This window comes from Halichoerus grypus, chromosome 15, assembly GCF_964656455.1.
Source record: "Halichoerus grypus chromosome 15, mHalGry1.hap1.1, whole genome shotgun sequence".
NCBI lineage: Eukaryota > Metazoa > Chordata > Mammalia > Carnivora > Phocidae > Halichoerus > Halichoerus grypus.
Genome location: NC_135726.1, coordinates 26,005,075 through 26,020,828, shown reverse-complemented (window position 1 = coordinate 26,020,828; position 15,754 = coordinate 26,005,075). Strand labels below are relative to the sequence as shown.

At 53.1% G+C, this 15,754-nt stretch overlaps 1 protein-coding gene across 2 annotated transcripts; it reads left to right on the top strand.

Moving 5' to 3' along the window:
* Nucleotides 1-344: 344 nt before the first annotated feature.
* USB1 (U6 snRNA biogenesis phosphodiesterase 1) lies at nucleotides 345-14,684 on the top strand. 2 transcript variants are annotated; one of them, XM_036124275.2, is made up of 7 exons: nucleotides 345-554; nucleotides 1,424-1,590; nucleotides 3,826-4,009; nucleotides 10,130-10,183; nucleotides 11,103-11,208; nucleotides 12,439-12,522; nucleotides 13,519-14,684. In XM_036124275.2, the coding sequence occupies exons 1-7, from the start codon at nucleotides 451-453 to the stop codon at nucleotides 13,534-13,536; spliced, it is 717 nt and encodes a 238-aa protein (XP_035980168.1). In that variant the 5' UTR covers nucleotides 345-450; the 3' UTR covers nucleotides 13,537-14,684. The 2 variants fall into 2 exon arrangements, with proteins under 2 accessions (XP_035980168.1, XP_035980166.1); XM_036124273.2 differs by having other exon boundaries at nucleotides 348-554; nucleotides 13,578-14,684.
* The last annotated feature ends 1,070 nt before the right edge of the window (nucleotides 14,685-15,754 follow it).

Here is a 15,754-nt window from a genome sequence, read left to right as displayed (position 1 = left end):
GACCCCTGGAGCTCGGGCTCTGGACCGGCTTGAGGAGGGGGCTCCCGGACCTCTGATCCCGTCCGGGCCTCGAGGGCAGGGATCTCCGCTGGGTCTAGGGCGCTGACCGCTGACCCAGGGACCGTCCGTGGCTAGGAGGTCTGGTCTCGGATGGCTGCTGACAGAGGAGGGAACAGAGAGGTCAGGGCCCAGAGCGATCTGTGAAATGGGCACACAGAGGCTAGGGGTGGGGTTCCGGGAGGCTCCAGGTAGCCGTCAAGGCGCTGCGAGCTGGCAGGCAGCGTGGTCTGGGTGTAGAGTCCCGCCCGAGTCCGGCGGGGCCCCGCCCCTTCAGGCCCCGCCCCGAGGCGGTACTTCTCCGGGCCCCGCCCCCGGGAGGGCACTTCCGGCGCGGCGGAATTCCGGGTGCGATCGCTCGCGGATACCGACTGCAGTCGTGGAGGAGGCCCCATGAGTTCGGCGCCCCTGGTGGGCTACAGCAGCAGCGGTTCGGAGGATGAGGATGAGGCCGAGGCCGGGGCCCAGGCGCGGCCGGAGACTGGAGGCTGCCGGCGGTAAGGAGCGAGGAGATCTTTCTGGGGAGGGTGCTGGTTCGCGCGACACCCCGACGGGACCCGAGCGTCTGGGGGGAAAGGGGCGATGGTGCGGAGCGGCTCTCCAGGGAAGGAAGAGGGGCACAACGGAAAAGGAGGGCCCGGAGGACAGCCCTGGACACAGCCCCAGAGTGCCCCCACCTGGCTAGGCCAAGGTTAGGAGGCAGGAAACGTGGGCTCGGGTCCAGCCTCCAGCGCTGGCCGCCGCCGGGATCTACTGGCGCGCACCACAGCACCACCCTAGGTCTGTTTCCACATACGGAGAGTGTTTCCATCCATCCAGTAAATGCTCATGGAGCACCCGCTCTGCGCCAGGCTGGGACACTCGGCAATGAACGAAACGGTCGAAGTCTGACTTCGTGGAGCTTCAGTTCTCAAGTGTCACCCCTGGTGCTTTGAAGAGTGCCTTTCAAGCAGTAGTATCTCTGCTGATCTCACAATAGCTCTGTCAGGTAGAAGTACACTTTACAGATGAGGAGACTGAGGCCCACAGCGTACACATGACCTGCTCAAGACCCCAAAGCTAGGAAGCACTACTCCAGTTCAGGCTTGTCCACTGTTCAGGGAATGTGACCTCTGAACCACACACTGCTGCCTGCCCAGTTGTTTCCCATGCTCCCAGCTAAAGTCGGCCTCCTGGGGCTGTGGGGAGACCCCAGTGAGACAGTACTGGGGAAAGAGCTTTGTGGTTATCTAAAAGCTGCTTCCAGCCCCTGGTGGGAAATTGATGCGCTCAGTCACCCTGGATAAGGGGTTACGACTTTTGCTGTGGGTGCAGAGGTGGAGAATGCCAGGAGGCTAAGTGTGCTCGTTTCCTTTCTCTCTTGCAGTGCCCAGAGCCCCCTTCCCAGCCAGCGGTTGCCGGTCCCCGACAGTGTGCTACACATGTTCCTAGACACCGAGGAGGAGCCCGAGGATGACCGGGAAAAACATGGGGGCCGGGTGCGCACCTTCCCCCACGAGCGGGGCAACTGGGCCACGCACGTCTATGTGCCATGTGAGTAACATGTAAAGGGCGAGTGACTGAGACTGATAGGTGCCTCTTGATGGGAGGAAGCTGGCCCCAACCAGGAGGAACAAGCCAGAAACCTCTGACATGGATGGTAGGAGAGAGATGGACTTAGCAGAGACAGAATGAGTTTCAAGAATTGGGGAGTTTTTCTGTAAACCTGTTTTCAAAAAGTTTCGAATTCGTTGCCTGAAATATTTTTTTAATTAACCCTGGGTATAATGTTTTCCCACTCATGAGGAGGTGCCCAAGGGAGGGTCTAGGGCAGTGTCAGGGCCATCCCGGAGTGCGGCTGCAGCTGGCAGTTTATTGCTGAGAGGGCCCTGGATGTGCTGGGGCAGGTCCCCCTCCCGCCCCCACCAGCCCCCATGAGTAAGTGGCAGGCAAAAAATGCCCAGGCGTCGGAGTCAGACCTCCCTTCACTACCCAGTACTCTGGGCACCCTTTAGTAAGTTACTGGACTTCCCAGAGCTCCAGTTTCCTTATCTCTAAAATGGGGATTATAGAAATCCTATCTCCTAGGACTGTTGTGAAGATTAAATCAGATCATTTATGTCAGGCTCTTAACACAATACACAGAGTAGGTGGTGGCTCTTAGTATTTTGTGTTCGATCAGGTCAACTCTTAGAGCCTCCATTTCCCCATCCACAGAATGAGAATGATTCTCTATACTGCCTATCCGCCAGGGCATTGGAACAAATTGACTAACAGACTGGGTGTGAGCAGACCGTTACCCATGCAGCTCCAGTCCCACATTTGGTTAAAAAAAAAAGAAGAAGAATATGTGAACATACAGTGGTGGTCATTGTAGTGTTCTTCGTCTTTGTGAAAAATTAGGAGCATTCTAAACATTTATCAGGAGATTCTAAACGTCTCATAGGTGACTGATAAAGGAAGTGCTGTTGGTGATTATGGATTACTGTGAACCTGTGATCAGCTTGTCCCCTGCACTGAGAGGAAGCTATCCAACATGTAGTGTTACATAAAGAAAGCCAGTGGAAGGGACACCTGGGTGGCTCAGTTGGTTAAGCGTCTGCCTTCGACTCAGGTCATGATCCCAGGGTCCTGGGATTGAGCCCCGCATCGGGCTCCCTGCTCCACGGGGAGTCTGCTTCTCCCTCTGCTTGCTGCTCCCCCTGCTCATGCTCTCTCTCTGTCTCTGACCAATAAATAAATAAAATCTTTAAAAAAAAGAAAGAAAGAAAGAAAGAAAAAAGCCAGTGGAAGAACAGTTTGAATGGTACACTCTCATTTTTTCAACAAATAAAATGTATACACGAGGATATGCACCGAGAAGAGGCTGGGGAGATAGGCATCCATCTCTGACAGTCTTGGAAGTAGGGTGTATGCCCCCTAGGGGAGAGGTCAAGATGATCCATCTGGAAGAAAAGTATTAGAACTTCTTTATATATCCCTTTTTATCTCATCTTTTAATTTATTTTTTATTTTTTTATTTTTTAGAGATTTTATTTATTTGTTTGACAGAGAGAGACACAGCGAGAGAGGGAACACAAGCAGGCGGAGTGGGAGAGGGAGAAGCAGGCTTCCCTCGGAGCAGGGAGCCCGATGCGGGGGCTCGATCCCAGGACCTGGGATCATGACCTGAGCCGAAGGCAGACGCTTAACGACTGAGCCACCCAGGCGCCCCATCTCATCTTTTTAAAGTTTCTGTTCTTGGGGTACCTGGCTGGCTCAGTCGGAAGGGCATGCGACTCTATCTCGGGGTGATGAGTGCGAGCCCCACATTGGGTGTGGAGATTACCAAAAAATAAATAGACTTTAAATAAATTAATTAAATAAAATAAAATTTCCATTCTCGAGAGTATACCTTTTACAATGGACATAATTTTGTAACATGCACATTTGTAACTTATAAATAAATACACGTTAGTTGCACATATGCGTGCAAGTTTGTTTGACTAATGGCCCAGGTGATCACAATAGTTTGGAGACTGCTCAATGCTCTAGGTGATAGGATTTTGGGGGGCCCTGCTCTCTCCTTGGCATATTTCCTTTTTTTACTTGAATTCTTTACAATGAGCATATGTGTGTTACTTCTATAACCACAAAATCATGTTAAAATAGATAGAGCTAGGCTGCTCTCAAAGTAATTTTCCCCCAAAATCCCGAGTAGCGAAGGCCTTTCTCGGCCGTCTGGGGTTCTTCATTCAGCCACACGGCCCTGGCTAAGAGAATGGCCCGCCCTCTCCACTCCCCCTCCAGATGAGACCAGGGAGGAGTTCCTGGACCTGCTGGACATGCTGCTGTCCCACGCCCAGACCTGTGTCCCCCGGCTGGTGCAGATGGAGGCGTTCCACGTCAGCCTGTCCCAGAGCGTGGTGCTGCGGCATCACTGGATCCTCCCGTTCGTGCAGGCTCTGAAAGACCGCATGGCCTCCTTCCCGCGGTGAGTGCCCGGCTCTTCCTCTGCCTCGCCCCTCTTCTCCTCCCCTTGGCTCCTCTTCCTGTCCTAAGCTACTGTGGGGGTGTAGGTGTGGGGTGTGCTTCCCCAGCCAGCAGGCCAGACCTGGAGGTTAGAACACTGAACATGTCCTGGACCTGCCTGCCATATACCCCATCTTGGGCGACTTTGGACAGGCCACAGAAGCTCTGGAAACCTTGCGTCCTTACCTGCGGGCAGGTCATGGTAGCCGCCTCCAAGGGGACCTATGGAGAGTGAAATGAGGTCATGCAGGCCCCTGCTTGGCGAAGGATGGGAACTGGACCCTGCCTCTGGTTTGGTCTGCCAGCCTAGGACTTCTTCTTCCTACCAGAGTGCCTTTCCTCCTACACTTGGCCAGATCGAAGCCCTGCCCCTTCCTTGAGGCTCTCCGATTTGGCATCTCCCCCAGAGTTCCTCAGTCCTGGGGATCATCCCATGCTGGGGCAGTTTATACCCTCGTGCTCATTTCATTCATATCCAGTCCTTGGCCCCTTTGGAGCCAAGCGCCCGCAGGCCCAGGAATGTGACTTCTCTCTGAACACCCCACGTGTCTTCTCCAGATGCTTTGCTGACTATAGGCATCAAATGGATGTTTGTTGAACAATTGAGCAGGAGAGAGGGATCCTCTGAGTGTTAGTTCCAGAAGGAGCCCAAGAAGCCATCCAGGTGGTGGTTTTATTTGCAGAGCCCGTGCTTCAAATGAGGTGTTACCCAAAAGCCTGGATGTGTAGATGTGTAGGAGAAAAACGGAAGTCTTCCAGAGCACAAGCCCCACTCCCACAGTGCAGGAGGCCTCAGGCCCAAGAATTCCATAGACGCACTCTGCCCAGGTAGGGAACTGCCCATTCGGTTCAGCCCTTTCTGGGGGCCAGTAGAGGAAGGGATTTGCTCCAGTTCAGTCAGTTGGAGAATCAGGACTAACACTTATCTCTGCACCTCATTCAGTGCCCATCCCGCCCCACCACTCCCGTTTTTTTATCATTGCTACCAAATTGACTGAGCAATATGTATATTAGTCAGGACTCCCTTGGTCACAGATACCAGAGATCCAACCCAAAGTGGCTTAAACTGAGGGGGAATTCATAGGCTGGTATAACTAAAAGTTCAGAAGTCACGCTGGCTTCCTGCATGAGTGGATTGGGGTGACCAGAAGATGGCACCTGACTCTCACCGTCTCTTAGCTCGGTGCCCCTCTGTGTGGGCTTCCTTCTCACAAAGACAAAGAAGGCCACCGGCAACTTGGGGCTGCCGGTCCACCAGCCTGGGAAGCCAGCCCTCTTTTCTCATAGCTTCAGCAAAAGTCACAGGAACGACTTCGATCGGTCTGACTTGGCTAATGTGCTCCCGTCTGTGAGTCCAGTTGGCAGAACCCTTTCCTTGAGGATGTTTCAGTTACCGGCTTCCAGCTCTGTTCTCTGGGTAAAGGTGGGGTGTCAGCTGTGTGGGGGGCCACCTGACTTTGGTAAAAATGACTTATCATCGCACTGCATGCATCTGGGCTGCAAAGACCACGCGAGAACGAAACCTCTGGCGGGAAGCCATGGCTCTGGTCTCCTCGGCGTGCAGTGGTCCTTTGACTGGACAAGTCCCTTGCTGGGACCTCTGTAAACTTTGCCCACGGGCCATTGCTAGAGATAATGGTCCCTGGGGAGCGCAGATGTAGCTCATGCTCTTGCTCTCTGTGGGACCAGAGAGCAGCGCCTAGATCACCAAGCTGGCTTTCTTGATGTTCCCCTGCTAGTGCACGTGTCTCCTCCCCTGTGTCCTGGAGGAAGCCGGACTAGGTGGCCTCTTCAGGTTTGTTTGGTTGAGCCCGTGACCAAGAGTGGGCAGCAGCACACCTTCGATTCTGTTGCTGCAGCCGAGGGAATGCTGTGTTCTGATTGGCCAGGCCTGGGTCAGGTGTGCCCCCCCTCCCCGGGGCAGCGGGGTAGAGACCCCTCCCCCAGCACAAAATGGGGGGAGCAGCCCTCCAATACAAGATTCCTGGGAGAAGGGGGTTGGTTGGTGTCTTAGCCAGGGTTCTGTGAAGTCTCGAGTAGTGGCTACATCCCTCTCACTAGGTCCGATCAACAGTGTCAACATCAGTGTCATGGACCAGTGTAGTGTCTTGTGTAAGCAAAAGGTGATGAGACCCTGCAAAATAAATGATGGCGTAGGGCTGGAGATGATCTACCCAAGCGGCAGGGCAGTGAAGCGTGTCGCTGGCCTTGCCTGCTGAAAGCCCACTAACCCTGGGCCTCGTGGACGGGGCTGGAGAAAAATGAATTTGCCAGGCCAGTAGCCACATTCCAGGAACCAGGGGCTATGTTGATCCCGCTTGAGCAATAAAACCACATCTAGAACACCAGCTGCAATGGGAGTCACCTCTTGGTTAAACTGCTTCTAACCTGCCGTCGTTCTCCAAGACCGTCTGCCTTCCGCAAAGGCCAGATACGAGAGTAGAGTGGAGATGTGGGAATCCCCACCCCTGCGTCTTTCGAGTCCTCGGTGGTGACACTGATCTCTGCGATCCCTCCAGGGACAGAGTACTGCTTCTGATTCACTACTTTCCTAGGTGGCGGCAGTTCTGGTGGCTTCTGGTGGGCTCTCCTACCATAATCACCCTCGCTGCACGGGTTGGAAGCAATGTGGGGGTTCTGCCAGCAGCTGGGTGCGTATCCCAGTTACACACTCAGAGCTGGAGAAATAACCACAGGGTGGGGGCCCACCGAGACTAAGCTGAAACTCCGTTGGTCACCTGGCCTCCATGAGCCCCCACCCTGACTAGAGGGCCACAGTCACGTTTTGGCCTCCTGGAATTAGTTCACAGCCATTATCTGCTAGTTCCCAACAGGCCTGATTATTTCCTTTTCTCTAATGCACAATTACCCGGCAAAAGGCCGAAGATCCCTTTTGAGAAGGCTAGGAGAAAGATGAACTATAAAATTTTAGTAGTGTACCAGGGTCCTTCCTCAAAGGGACCCACCCTCCCCTTCATTCAAGGGGTCTTAGGTCCATAAACTGGCTCAAGTCTGGAAATTGAGGGTCCATGACTTTCTTTTTATGATTCGGGTTAGACTTTGTTCACTTGGCCTAGAACGTTTCTGCTTGTACAGATGAAGTAAGAGTTTAGTAGGCTTCCTGTCTAGTTCACTTCTAGAAACACTGCGACAATTAGCCAGTGCCCTAGGCCTGCCCGAGACTCTGCTGTCTACCATGGTAACTACACCCACGTCTCAGCTCGGGTGTTTCCAGCTCCCTCACCGGAGCCACCTCTTGGTCCACGTTTCAGGCAACTAACCCAGCAAACTGTGAGATCCCCTTCCTAACTCCCCGAGCTGTGGCATTCACGCTGGATCTCTACTTAGTGAGCCCATATCATGAAATTCGGCCTGATCCAACTCTACGATGCTTGCAACACACCTTTAAAATCCATCCCCACACACGTTCCGTGGATTTCTGCTCATGTAGATTAGAAAACTCAGGTAGTAGTTCGGAGCATGGCACATCTCCTCACGAGTCACACTTTGTACCTCACCTTAAGGGGTCTGCCGGGACTTTATAGGTCTAGAAGCAAAAGCAGGGTGCGCGCCTGGGTGGCTCAGTCCGTTAAGCGTCTGTCTTGGGCTCAGGTCATGATCCTGGGGTCCTGGGATCGAGTCCAGCGTCGGGCTCTCTGTTCAGCCAGGAGCCTGCCTCTCCCTCTGCCTCTGTCCCTTCCCCCTGCTCCTGCTTGCACGTGCGCTCTCTCTCTGTCAAATAAATAAAATCTTTAAAAAATAAAATAAAATAAAAATAATAATAAAATAAAATAAAACAGCTTTTAAAGAAAAATAGAAGCAAAGAGGGGTAGTGGGGGTGGCTCCTGAGGAGACTCACCATCCTCCTGCCGGGCAGCTGCCTCAGTGCCAGGTGAGTCCCCTCGGGTGGAGGTGGAAAGGCCCAAACCACTGGGAAAGAAAGCTCGTGAGAATTGAGGGGCTCAGTGTCCCAGCTTCATCCGGGCTTCCCACGCGTCCCCGTCCCAAAGGATCCCAGTCTTTCCCAGGCAGTGTCCTTCCTTGAGCTGCAGCAGCTGCTCAGCTAGTTCAACTGGTTTAATTCAGCGGATCACAGGATGCGCCTCTGCCTTTGAGTTTCTGCAGTTACAGCCCTGAGGCTACAGGGCAGGAGGCGCTCCCTTAGGGCACATCTAGAGGTTCCTAGGTCCTTGATGCTGCTTGAGTTGGGAATTCGAATCCCCGAGCTCATGTTTTTCTTTTACCACTTTGTCCAGCGACATCAAGAGCAACCAACCAATGTCATTATATTCCATAGTTTCCCCCAAATTGTTTGAAAGTATCATGCAGTCACTTAGCTCCTTCTAATAAATGGTTGACTGGGATTATGCAGTGCATCTCTATAATCGGTTCCCACGGGCACTACCAGTGCTCACTTTACTACTAGAAACAGAGTCAGTAGTATCTTTGAATCTAATCAGAGAGCCAATTCCGGAAGCTTCCAGAACCAGTTCAGAAGACTCAATCTTAAAATCCTGGTTTAGAACCACTCTCGGTACCAAAATCTGTGTTGGGGTTCTCCAGAGAAACAGAACCAATAGGATAGAAATAGAGACAGAGATAGAGATACAGAGAGATTTATTATAGGAATTGGCTCACACAGTAATGAAAGTCGAGAAATCCTACAATCTGCCATCCTCAAGCTGGGGAACCAGGAAAGCCGGTGGTATCATTCAGTCTGAGTCCAAAAGCCTGAGAATGGGGGTGGGGGGGGAGATGACTGATGGTGTAAGTCCCGATAGAGCCTAAAAGCCTAAGAACCAGGAAAGTCAACGTCCAGTGTCCAAGGGCAGGAGAAGATGAATGTCTCCACTCAAGCAGAGAGTAGGAGTGCCAATTTGCCCTTTCTTTGCCTTTTTGTTCTGTCCAGGCCCTCAATGGATTGAATGATGCCCACCCAAATTGGGGAGGGCCATTTGCTTTATGCCGTTCACCAATTCAAATGCCAATCTTTTCCAGAAACATCCTCACAAACAGAGATAATGTTTTACCAGCCCTTTGGGCATCCTTCAGCCCAGTCAAGTTGACACATAAAATTAACCCTCACAGTTGGGCACAAACCTCCAATGTCCACTTCAGGATGTTTGTCAGGTCCCTTACAGAACTCTGGGTAAACTCGACACTTGACCAAGCTCCTGCTGGTTCTGTCATCCCTTACATTTTCCCCAAAAGGGATGCATTAGGAGGCCGAAGACTGACAGGGAAGCCCAATTTGACTGAGTCTGAGCCCCTGGACAAGTTGTGAGATTCTACCCAGCATGCTGGGTGTTGTGTTCCATCATACGGAACCTTGGCCCGGAGACCGTCAGTGATCATTTCCTGCAATGGGATTTGCCGAGTTGGTCCCTCTGAGATCTCCTAGTGTCTCAGAGACAGACACAAACCGGAACCAGCCAGAATGAAAGCAGTTACCTGACTGAACTTGATGGGCCCTGTGTAACTGATCTGAGGATGGGTGGGTACATGGGTGGGCAGGTGTTTCTGCCCCATTTCCACACCAACAGAGACCCACTTCCCCTCATTAAAGCATCATAGGTGACAGCAAGGGCTTTGGAATCAGACAGACTGAGGTTAAGATTGTGGCTCACCAAATTCAACTTCACCTAACCTCAGCTTCCGTGTCTGTAAAATGGGCATAGTTAAAGTGTCTGCATCACAGAGTCACGTGAGGATGCCCTCAGCTCAGCCCCTGGCACATGGGAAATGTTCATCTGTTATCACCTCCTTGATGAAGAAGACTTTCTCAGTTCCCATCAGTAAAATTGAAATAGTCTCAAATTGTTCATTGGGATGAACTGCTATTAATAAAAATTTTGCTAGCATCTGAATGAAGCTATGTGTTACTGCAACTGGGTGATTATGTCAGGCCTTGTCCAGCTCCAATATTTTAGGGTTCAGTTATACCACCTGTATAATAGGGTAACGAAGTGTGCAGTGAGTTAACTGTATTTTCAAAATCCTCCTTTTTAATATAAACTTTTTTTGGATTTTTTTCCTCTTATTACTCTTCCTGAAACGTGGTCTTTCCTCTTCTAAATTCCAGATTCTTCTTTACTGCCAACCGGGTAAAGATTTATACCAATCAAGAGAAAACCAGGTGAGTCTCCCCATCTGCCCCCAGTTGCTTCCAGAAGATTCTCTGGAGTAAAGACTGAAAGGGTGCTTTGCTTCCAGCCTTGTCTGCCGCATTTTTTTCTTTGTTTGTGTTTTAACCAACTCTATGGCTACAAAAGCAGCTATTCCCAAATCTGAACCTTTCGTTAAGAAAAATAACTAGAGGAAGATGGGGCGAGGGGGGCAGAGGTAGAGAAAAACATCCCAGTGAAGTGAACAAAAGCCTGCCACTGGAAGAAACCATGGGCCCCTGCCCAGCTCTGTCCCCTCCGTGACCTCTCATTTACACGCTGTCACACACCTGCCCTTGATAGGTCCATCACTGGGCAGTCGTGAGGCGCCAATGAGCCCAGCATGTTCCAGAAGTAGTGGAGTGGGCTGAAGCTGGGAGGTGAGGGATTAGAGATAGTGACAGTGGGCAAGTCATCTGATAAGTTTCACTGAGACCAGGAGGGTGTCTGGCTGAAGATGTGGGCTCACAGGAGGGTTTTTAAAGATGAGGGAGTGTGTTTGAGAGCTGAGGGGAGGGTGGCCGGTGCCCAGGAGCCACGTCCCCGAGAGAAACGGTCCAGACTCAGGAGTCATGCGACCCTGGAGAGCAGGGCCGCAGAAGCTTGGGGGTTGTAGACACGTGGCAGGGGCACATGAAGAAGTTCCTCAAGGGTCATGAGCCCCCCGGGAAGGAGGAGAGATGTGTGGTTAGGACTGGGGAAGGAAGGTTTAGGGACAGAGGAAAGAGCTAGCTCAGAGGGCAGGCAAGCGAGGCAACCAGGAGAGCGGGGAGAACCAAGGCCCCCTGACCTGACTGCTTCCTTTGTCCTCCCCTGCCCTCAGGGCAGATGGTTTAGGTTCTCAGGGGCTGCATCTCATGCTCACCTTGTCTCCACTTCTGCCTTCCCCAGGACCTTTGTTGGGCTCGAGGTCACCTCTGGGCACGCCCAGTTCCTGGACCTGGTCTCGGAGGTAGACAGAGTCATGGAGGAATTTGACCTCACCACTTTCTACCAGGTAACAAACAGCCTCTTCCTCTCCATTGGCCCGCCTAAAAGTGGAATCAAACCATCCTCGAAGGAGCCCTTTGTTAGAGACAAACTGAAGAGCCCTCCAGAACTTGCCCCCGTGAAGTGTCCCGAACACCAGCCTTCGGAGGACACACGCCTCCAGGAGAGAGGGGAGTAGAGGGGCCCGTGGCGGAGTCAGGTGCAGCCCATCGGAAGTCCGACGCTTCATAGAAATCTCATTTCATCTTCAGTATGCACAAGATTGACTCATTCTGCTCCATATGGATCCATGTTCATCTCTTTTTTAAGAAGTAGTAGTTCTCCCAAATTTTTTTTAGTAAAATTGACACACCAAGAGGAGCGGTAGCTTCCCAAACCTTCCTGCACCTCGCCCCCCCCATGCCCTCCGGGGGTATTTGACTCCAAACTGAGTATCAGGTCCTTAAAGGGCCCTTGGTTTTGCTTGATACATTCTTTTAAAGCCTTGCTGAGGCATAGGAGTGTGAGTTTCAGTGGAAATTATTACTCATAATTTTAGACATTTTGGTTTTGTTCATTTCATCTTAGAAAGTATGTCATCTGTTGAAATGTTCTAGATCAGAAAATAGAGCCTGCGTTCTCATCCACGTCCCAGATTTAATGACTGTTAAGGGAAAGCCTCTGGAAGCAGGACTGTCTTAGTCATCTGAGTCCACCATAACGAAATACCCTAGATGGAGTGCTTTAAACAGCAGAAATTTCTTTTCTCACAATTCTGGAGCCTAGAAATCCAAGATCAAGGTGCCATCATGGTCCGTTTCTGGCTCGGACTCCCTTCCTGACTGTGTCCTCATGGTGGAAAGAGAGGAAGCCAGCTTTCTGCCATCTCTTATACAGCCATGAATCCCAACACGAGGGCCCCCGCTTTGATAAGCTCCTCTAACCCTAATTATCTCCCAGAGGCCCCGTCTCCAAATACCACTGCATTGGGAATTGAGGCTTCAACATAGGCATCTGGCAGGTGGGGAGGGGGACAGGTTATGGACACAATTCAGTCCATAGTCGGTGCCAACCCAGAGCTATTCTATCTGCGGAGGGCGCCTGGGATCGACACTGATCAGCACTGAGGGTCTAGTCTCTCCTGGAGCAGGCCAGGGCTCCAGCAGGGATACCGTGACAAGGATCACAGACCTCCTGTCACGTCTGGACGGGCCAAGGCATCCAGGTGACCGCCTGCCTCCCTGCTGTTCCTCCACAGGACCCTTCATTCCACGTCAGTCTGGCCTGGTGTGTGGGTGACGCGCGTCTCCCCCTAGAAGGGCGGTGCCTACGGGAACTACAGGTAAATTCCCAGGCGGGAGCACGGAGGGTGCCCAACGCCTGGAGTGATGGGCCACATGTTGCGGAGGGGGAGGGATGCCGGCAGGCCCTGAGGATTATGCATGCAAACCAGAATCTGGGGGAGGAGACCCCGATCGCCTTACCTTGCTACTCAAAGGGCAGGCCCATGGCCACAGCCCCCGGGAGCCTATTAGCAATCCAGACTCTTTGGCCCCAACCCAGACCTAAGAAATCAAAATTGCATTTTAACAAGATCTCTAGGGATTTGTGTGCACGTTAAAATTTGAGAAGCACTGCCCTACACCACTGATCTGAGAGAATGCTGTAGGCTTCTCTTGAAGTCCTAGCCCTTCGCCCAGAGGTCGAAGGCTCGGGTGCCCAGCAGGGCCCGGCAGGTGTTGGAAATGAGTGAAACATGCCAGGCGTAAGGCGCATCCACCCCGTAGCCTTCCTGTTCTGATAAGCAGATGAGACGGTTCACTTTCCCGTCAGTGCCTTCCGAGGAGCTGATACTCCTCCACCGCTGGGAGTTTAGCATGGGGAATGTTGCCGTGTAGGACTGTGGACCAAGTGTTGCTAGCACTTCTGTTTTTCAAGGGAGACCAGAAATCCAGATTTTTATGTGCAGTCTCTCATTTTCAAATGTTAGCACTAATGTGAATTTTTTTTTAAAACATGTTGCAAGCCAAGCAAAGTGTGTGCAGGAGGATAGAGGCCCTGGGCCATCAGCAAGCAGCCACTTCTGCTCTTGGCCTAATCATGCTATGGGGGCAAAGAGCCCTGGTTTCGGGCTCCAGCAGACCCCATCCCAGTTTTATCGGGTTCTGAGTGTCCATTTCCTCCTCTGCAAAGTTGGGATGATAGGACCCACCTGCCCAGATGGCAGAGCTGATGGGACAAGACACCGAAGTGCAGAGTCTAGGGCCTGCAGGGCCCTCAGCCTCCCTGCATGGGGCCTAACCCCTGAAGGATTTTAGTAGGCTGGTCTGGTTCGCAGTGCCCTCTGGGTCCCTGATTCCCCTAATGCGACTGTCCTTTCTCGGCTCCCGGTGGAAGAACATCGTGGATGAGTTTGAAGACCCCGAGATGGTGCTGCGCGCGCACGCCGAGCTGGTCCGCTGCAAGTCCGGGAACAAGTTCTTCTCGATGCCTTTGAAGTGAGCACCAGAGACTCTCAGCCCAGGCCCCTCTGCAGGCGAGGCAGAGATGGAGAAGCCTGCCCCAAGCCCTGGGGAGGCTCTCAGCCTCCCAGTGCACTGGGAGGCCTGGTCTGGAGCGCAGCCACTGCCCGTCCTCCCTGGGGGCTGGTTCAGGCTGGTTCGCTCCTGGCCGGTTTGGGCTGCAGGTCCGGCCCTGCGGTGTGTGGTCATTGTCAGGAATCACCAGTAGAGGGCGGCCTGGGCTTCCTAGTTCTAGATCTGTGGTCTGTGGTCATGCCACACACAAAAGAACGTCAGGGTCACCCCAGCGAGCCCACCCAGACTCAGCCAGCACCCCCACTGTAGCCCCTCCAACAAACTGCCCCTCCCCCACACCCTCCCCCCATCAGCTATTTACATTTGGAGGCCATTGGCCTCCATCAGGGTTCTTTAAACCCTCATGCCCTGGCTCTTCCCCACTCGCGCTGGACATACGGTGTTTTAATGGGTCTGTCGCCCTCCCTCCCTGAAGCGCATCGCTTTTATTTATTTCTTTTTGGTCTCCCCCTCCAGTACCAACAGAGGCCATCTCAGGGCCAAGGTGCAGAGTGCTCATTTGTGTTTCTGCCTCAGTTTTCTCCACCCCTGCCTCCCACTCACACCCAGCCATGTGCCTGGGGAGCCGGGAGCAGATGTTTCATTTTGGCCTGGCTGGTGGCGGCTCTAAGGCAGCCCTCCAATGCTCTGTGACCTCTGGCTTCTCATCGGCTTTCCCAAAGAGGCGGAGAGGCAAGGCCTTCCCCCCACTTCTCTTTCCTCCGCCTCCAGCCACCTGCCGTGGGCATTCTGAGCGGGGCTCGGAGGACGGGCCAGGGGGTGCCCAGGGCTTTTATTTTCCGTCAGGCCTTCACCAGAGCAAAAGACCAGTCCCCTCCAGTTGTCATCTGCATCTCTAGTGACAGAAAGATATTTTTATGTTACAGGTTTCAATTATGTTCAAATAAAAATTGTGGTTTTAATTTTGGATTTTGTTTGGGACTGCTGTTCAGCTAGGTGACAAGATGACTGTCCTCTGCCCGCACCTTCTCCCGCGTACCTCACAGTGGGGGGAGGGGGGGACTCTTGGGAGTCCCCGTTATGGCTTCTGAGGCCTTGAGCGGCATTAATGGTGCCTCAGCAAAATGACGGTGGGGTCACCGGCCTGCCAGGCCTGCACCCCAGACAAGTGGCACAGACCACATCTAGCCCAGGGCAGGGCCTGTGGCGGGGGGTGGGGGGGAACCCTGACTCCTCATCGGTGTAAGCGCAGACATTCAGACCTGACATTGCTATAACACGTCCAGAGCACTTTCTAGAACCATCTCATCTGTCCTCCCAGTAACCCCCCCTGAAAAGTAAACTGGGGAGGAATGAGTATTCCACTTGTGCAGAAGAACAGCTTAAATGCCTTCTCTCTCTGGTCCACCCTGACCTCAGTCCTGCCCTGGGGCTCCCGGTCAGGACAGCCATCCCCCGCCTCACCCCAGGCCTGAGGAAAGGGGACCTGTCACTCTGGCTCCCACTTCTGCTTCCCGCACCTCTGCGCTCTCCGAGGCAAGCTCCCAGTCACCGCCCAAAGACACAGGAAATCACGTTCGTACCTGGTTCCCCAGCCCCACTGCACGCATCTGCTGATTCAACTCCAACCGGGCAGTCGGCGGTGCCTATGGATTTTGAGGTCACGCTGGAAAGGGAAAGGAAGCCTGGCCTCCTTCCTAGCATGCAAGGAACACAGCAAATGTGCCGTGCAGCCAGCACTGAGGGCCACCAGCTCTGTGTCGGGATGCTTGGGGACGGGGCGGGGGAGGCAGGCAGGGCGTGCAGAGAAGGATCCCCATCCCCAACTCAAGAAAATGTCACCCAATCTCCTGCAGGTTCCAACCTCAGCAGGGAAGCCAGCCTCCACCAAGGCCCGCTCTGTCGGCCCAGACCACCCGATTTTCCTCATCAGGGGCACTGGCTCTCCCCAGGAGGGCAGCACCACCATGAACAGACCTAGGCGGACTGGCCAGGCCAGTCCCAGCGGAGGATGTGGCCCGGATGGAATTACAGTGT

Excerpts from the sequence above, each read along its gene's own strand:
- USB1 (XM_036124273.2), top strand. The coding sequence starts at position 451 with ATGAGTTCGGCGCCCCTGGTGGGCTACAGCAGCAGCGGTTCGGAGGAT. Across the intron at positions 555-1,423 it reads GAGACTGGAGGCTGCCGGCG|TGCCCAGAGCCCCCTTCCCA; the intron begins GTAAGGAGCGAG and ends TCTCTCTTGCAG. Across the intron at positions 11,209-12,438 it reads ACCTCACCACTTTCTACCAG|GACCCTTCATTCCACGTCAG; the intron begins GTAACAAACAGC and ends GTTCCTCCACAG.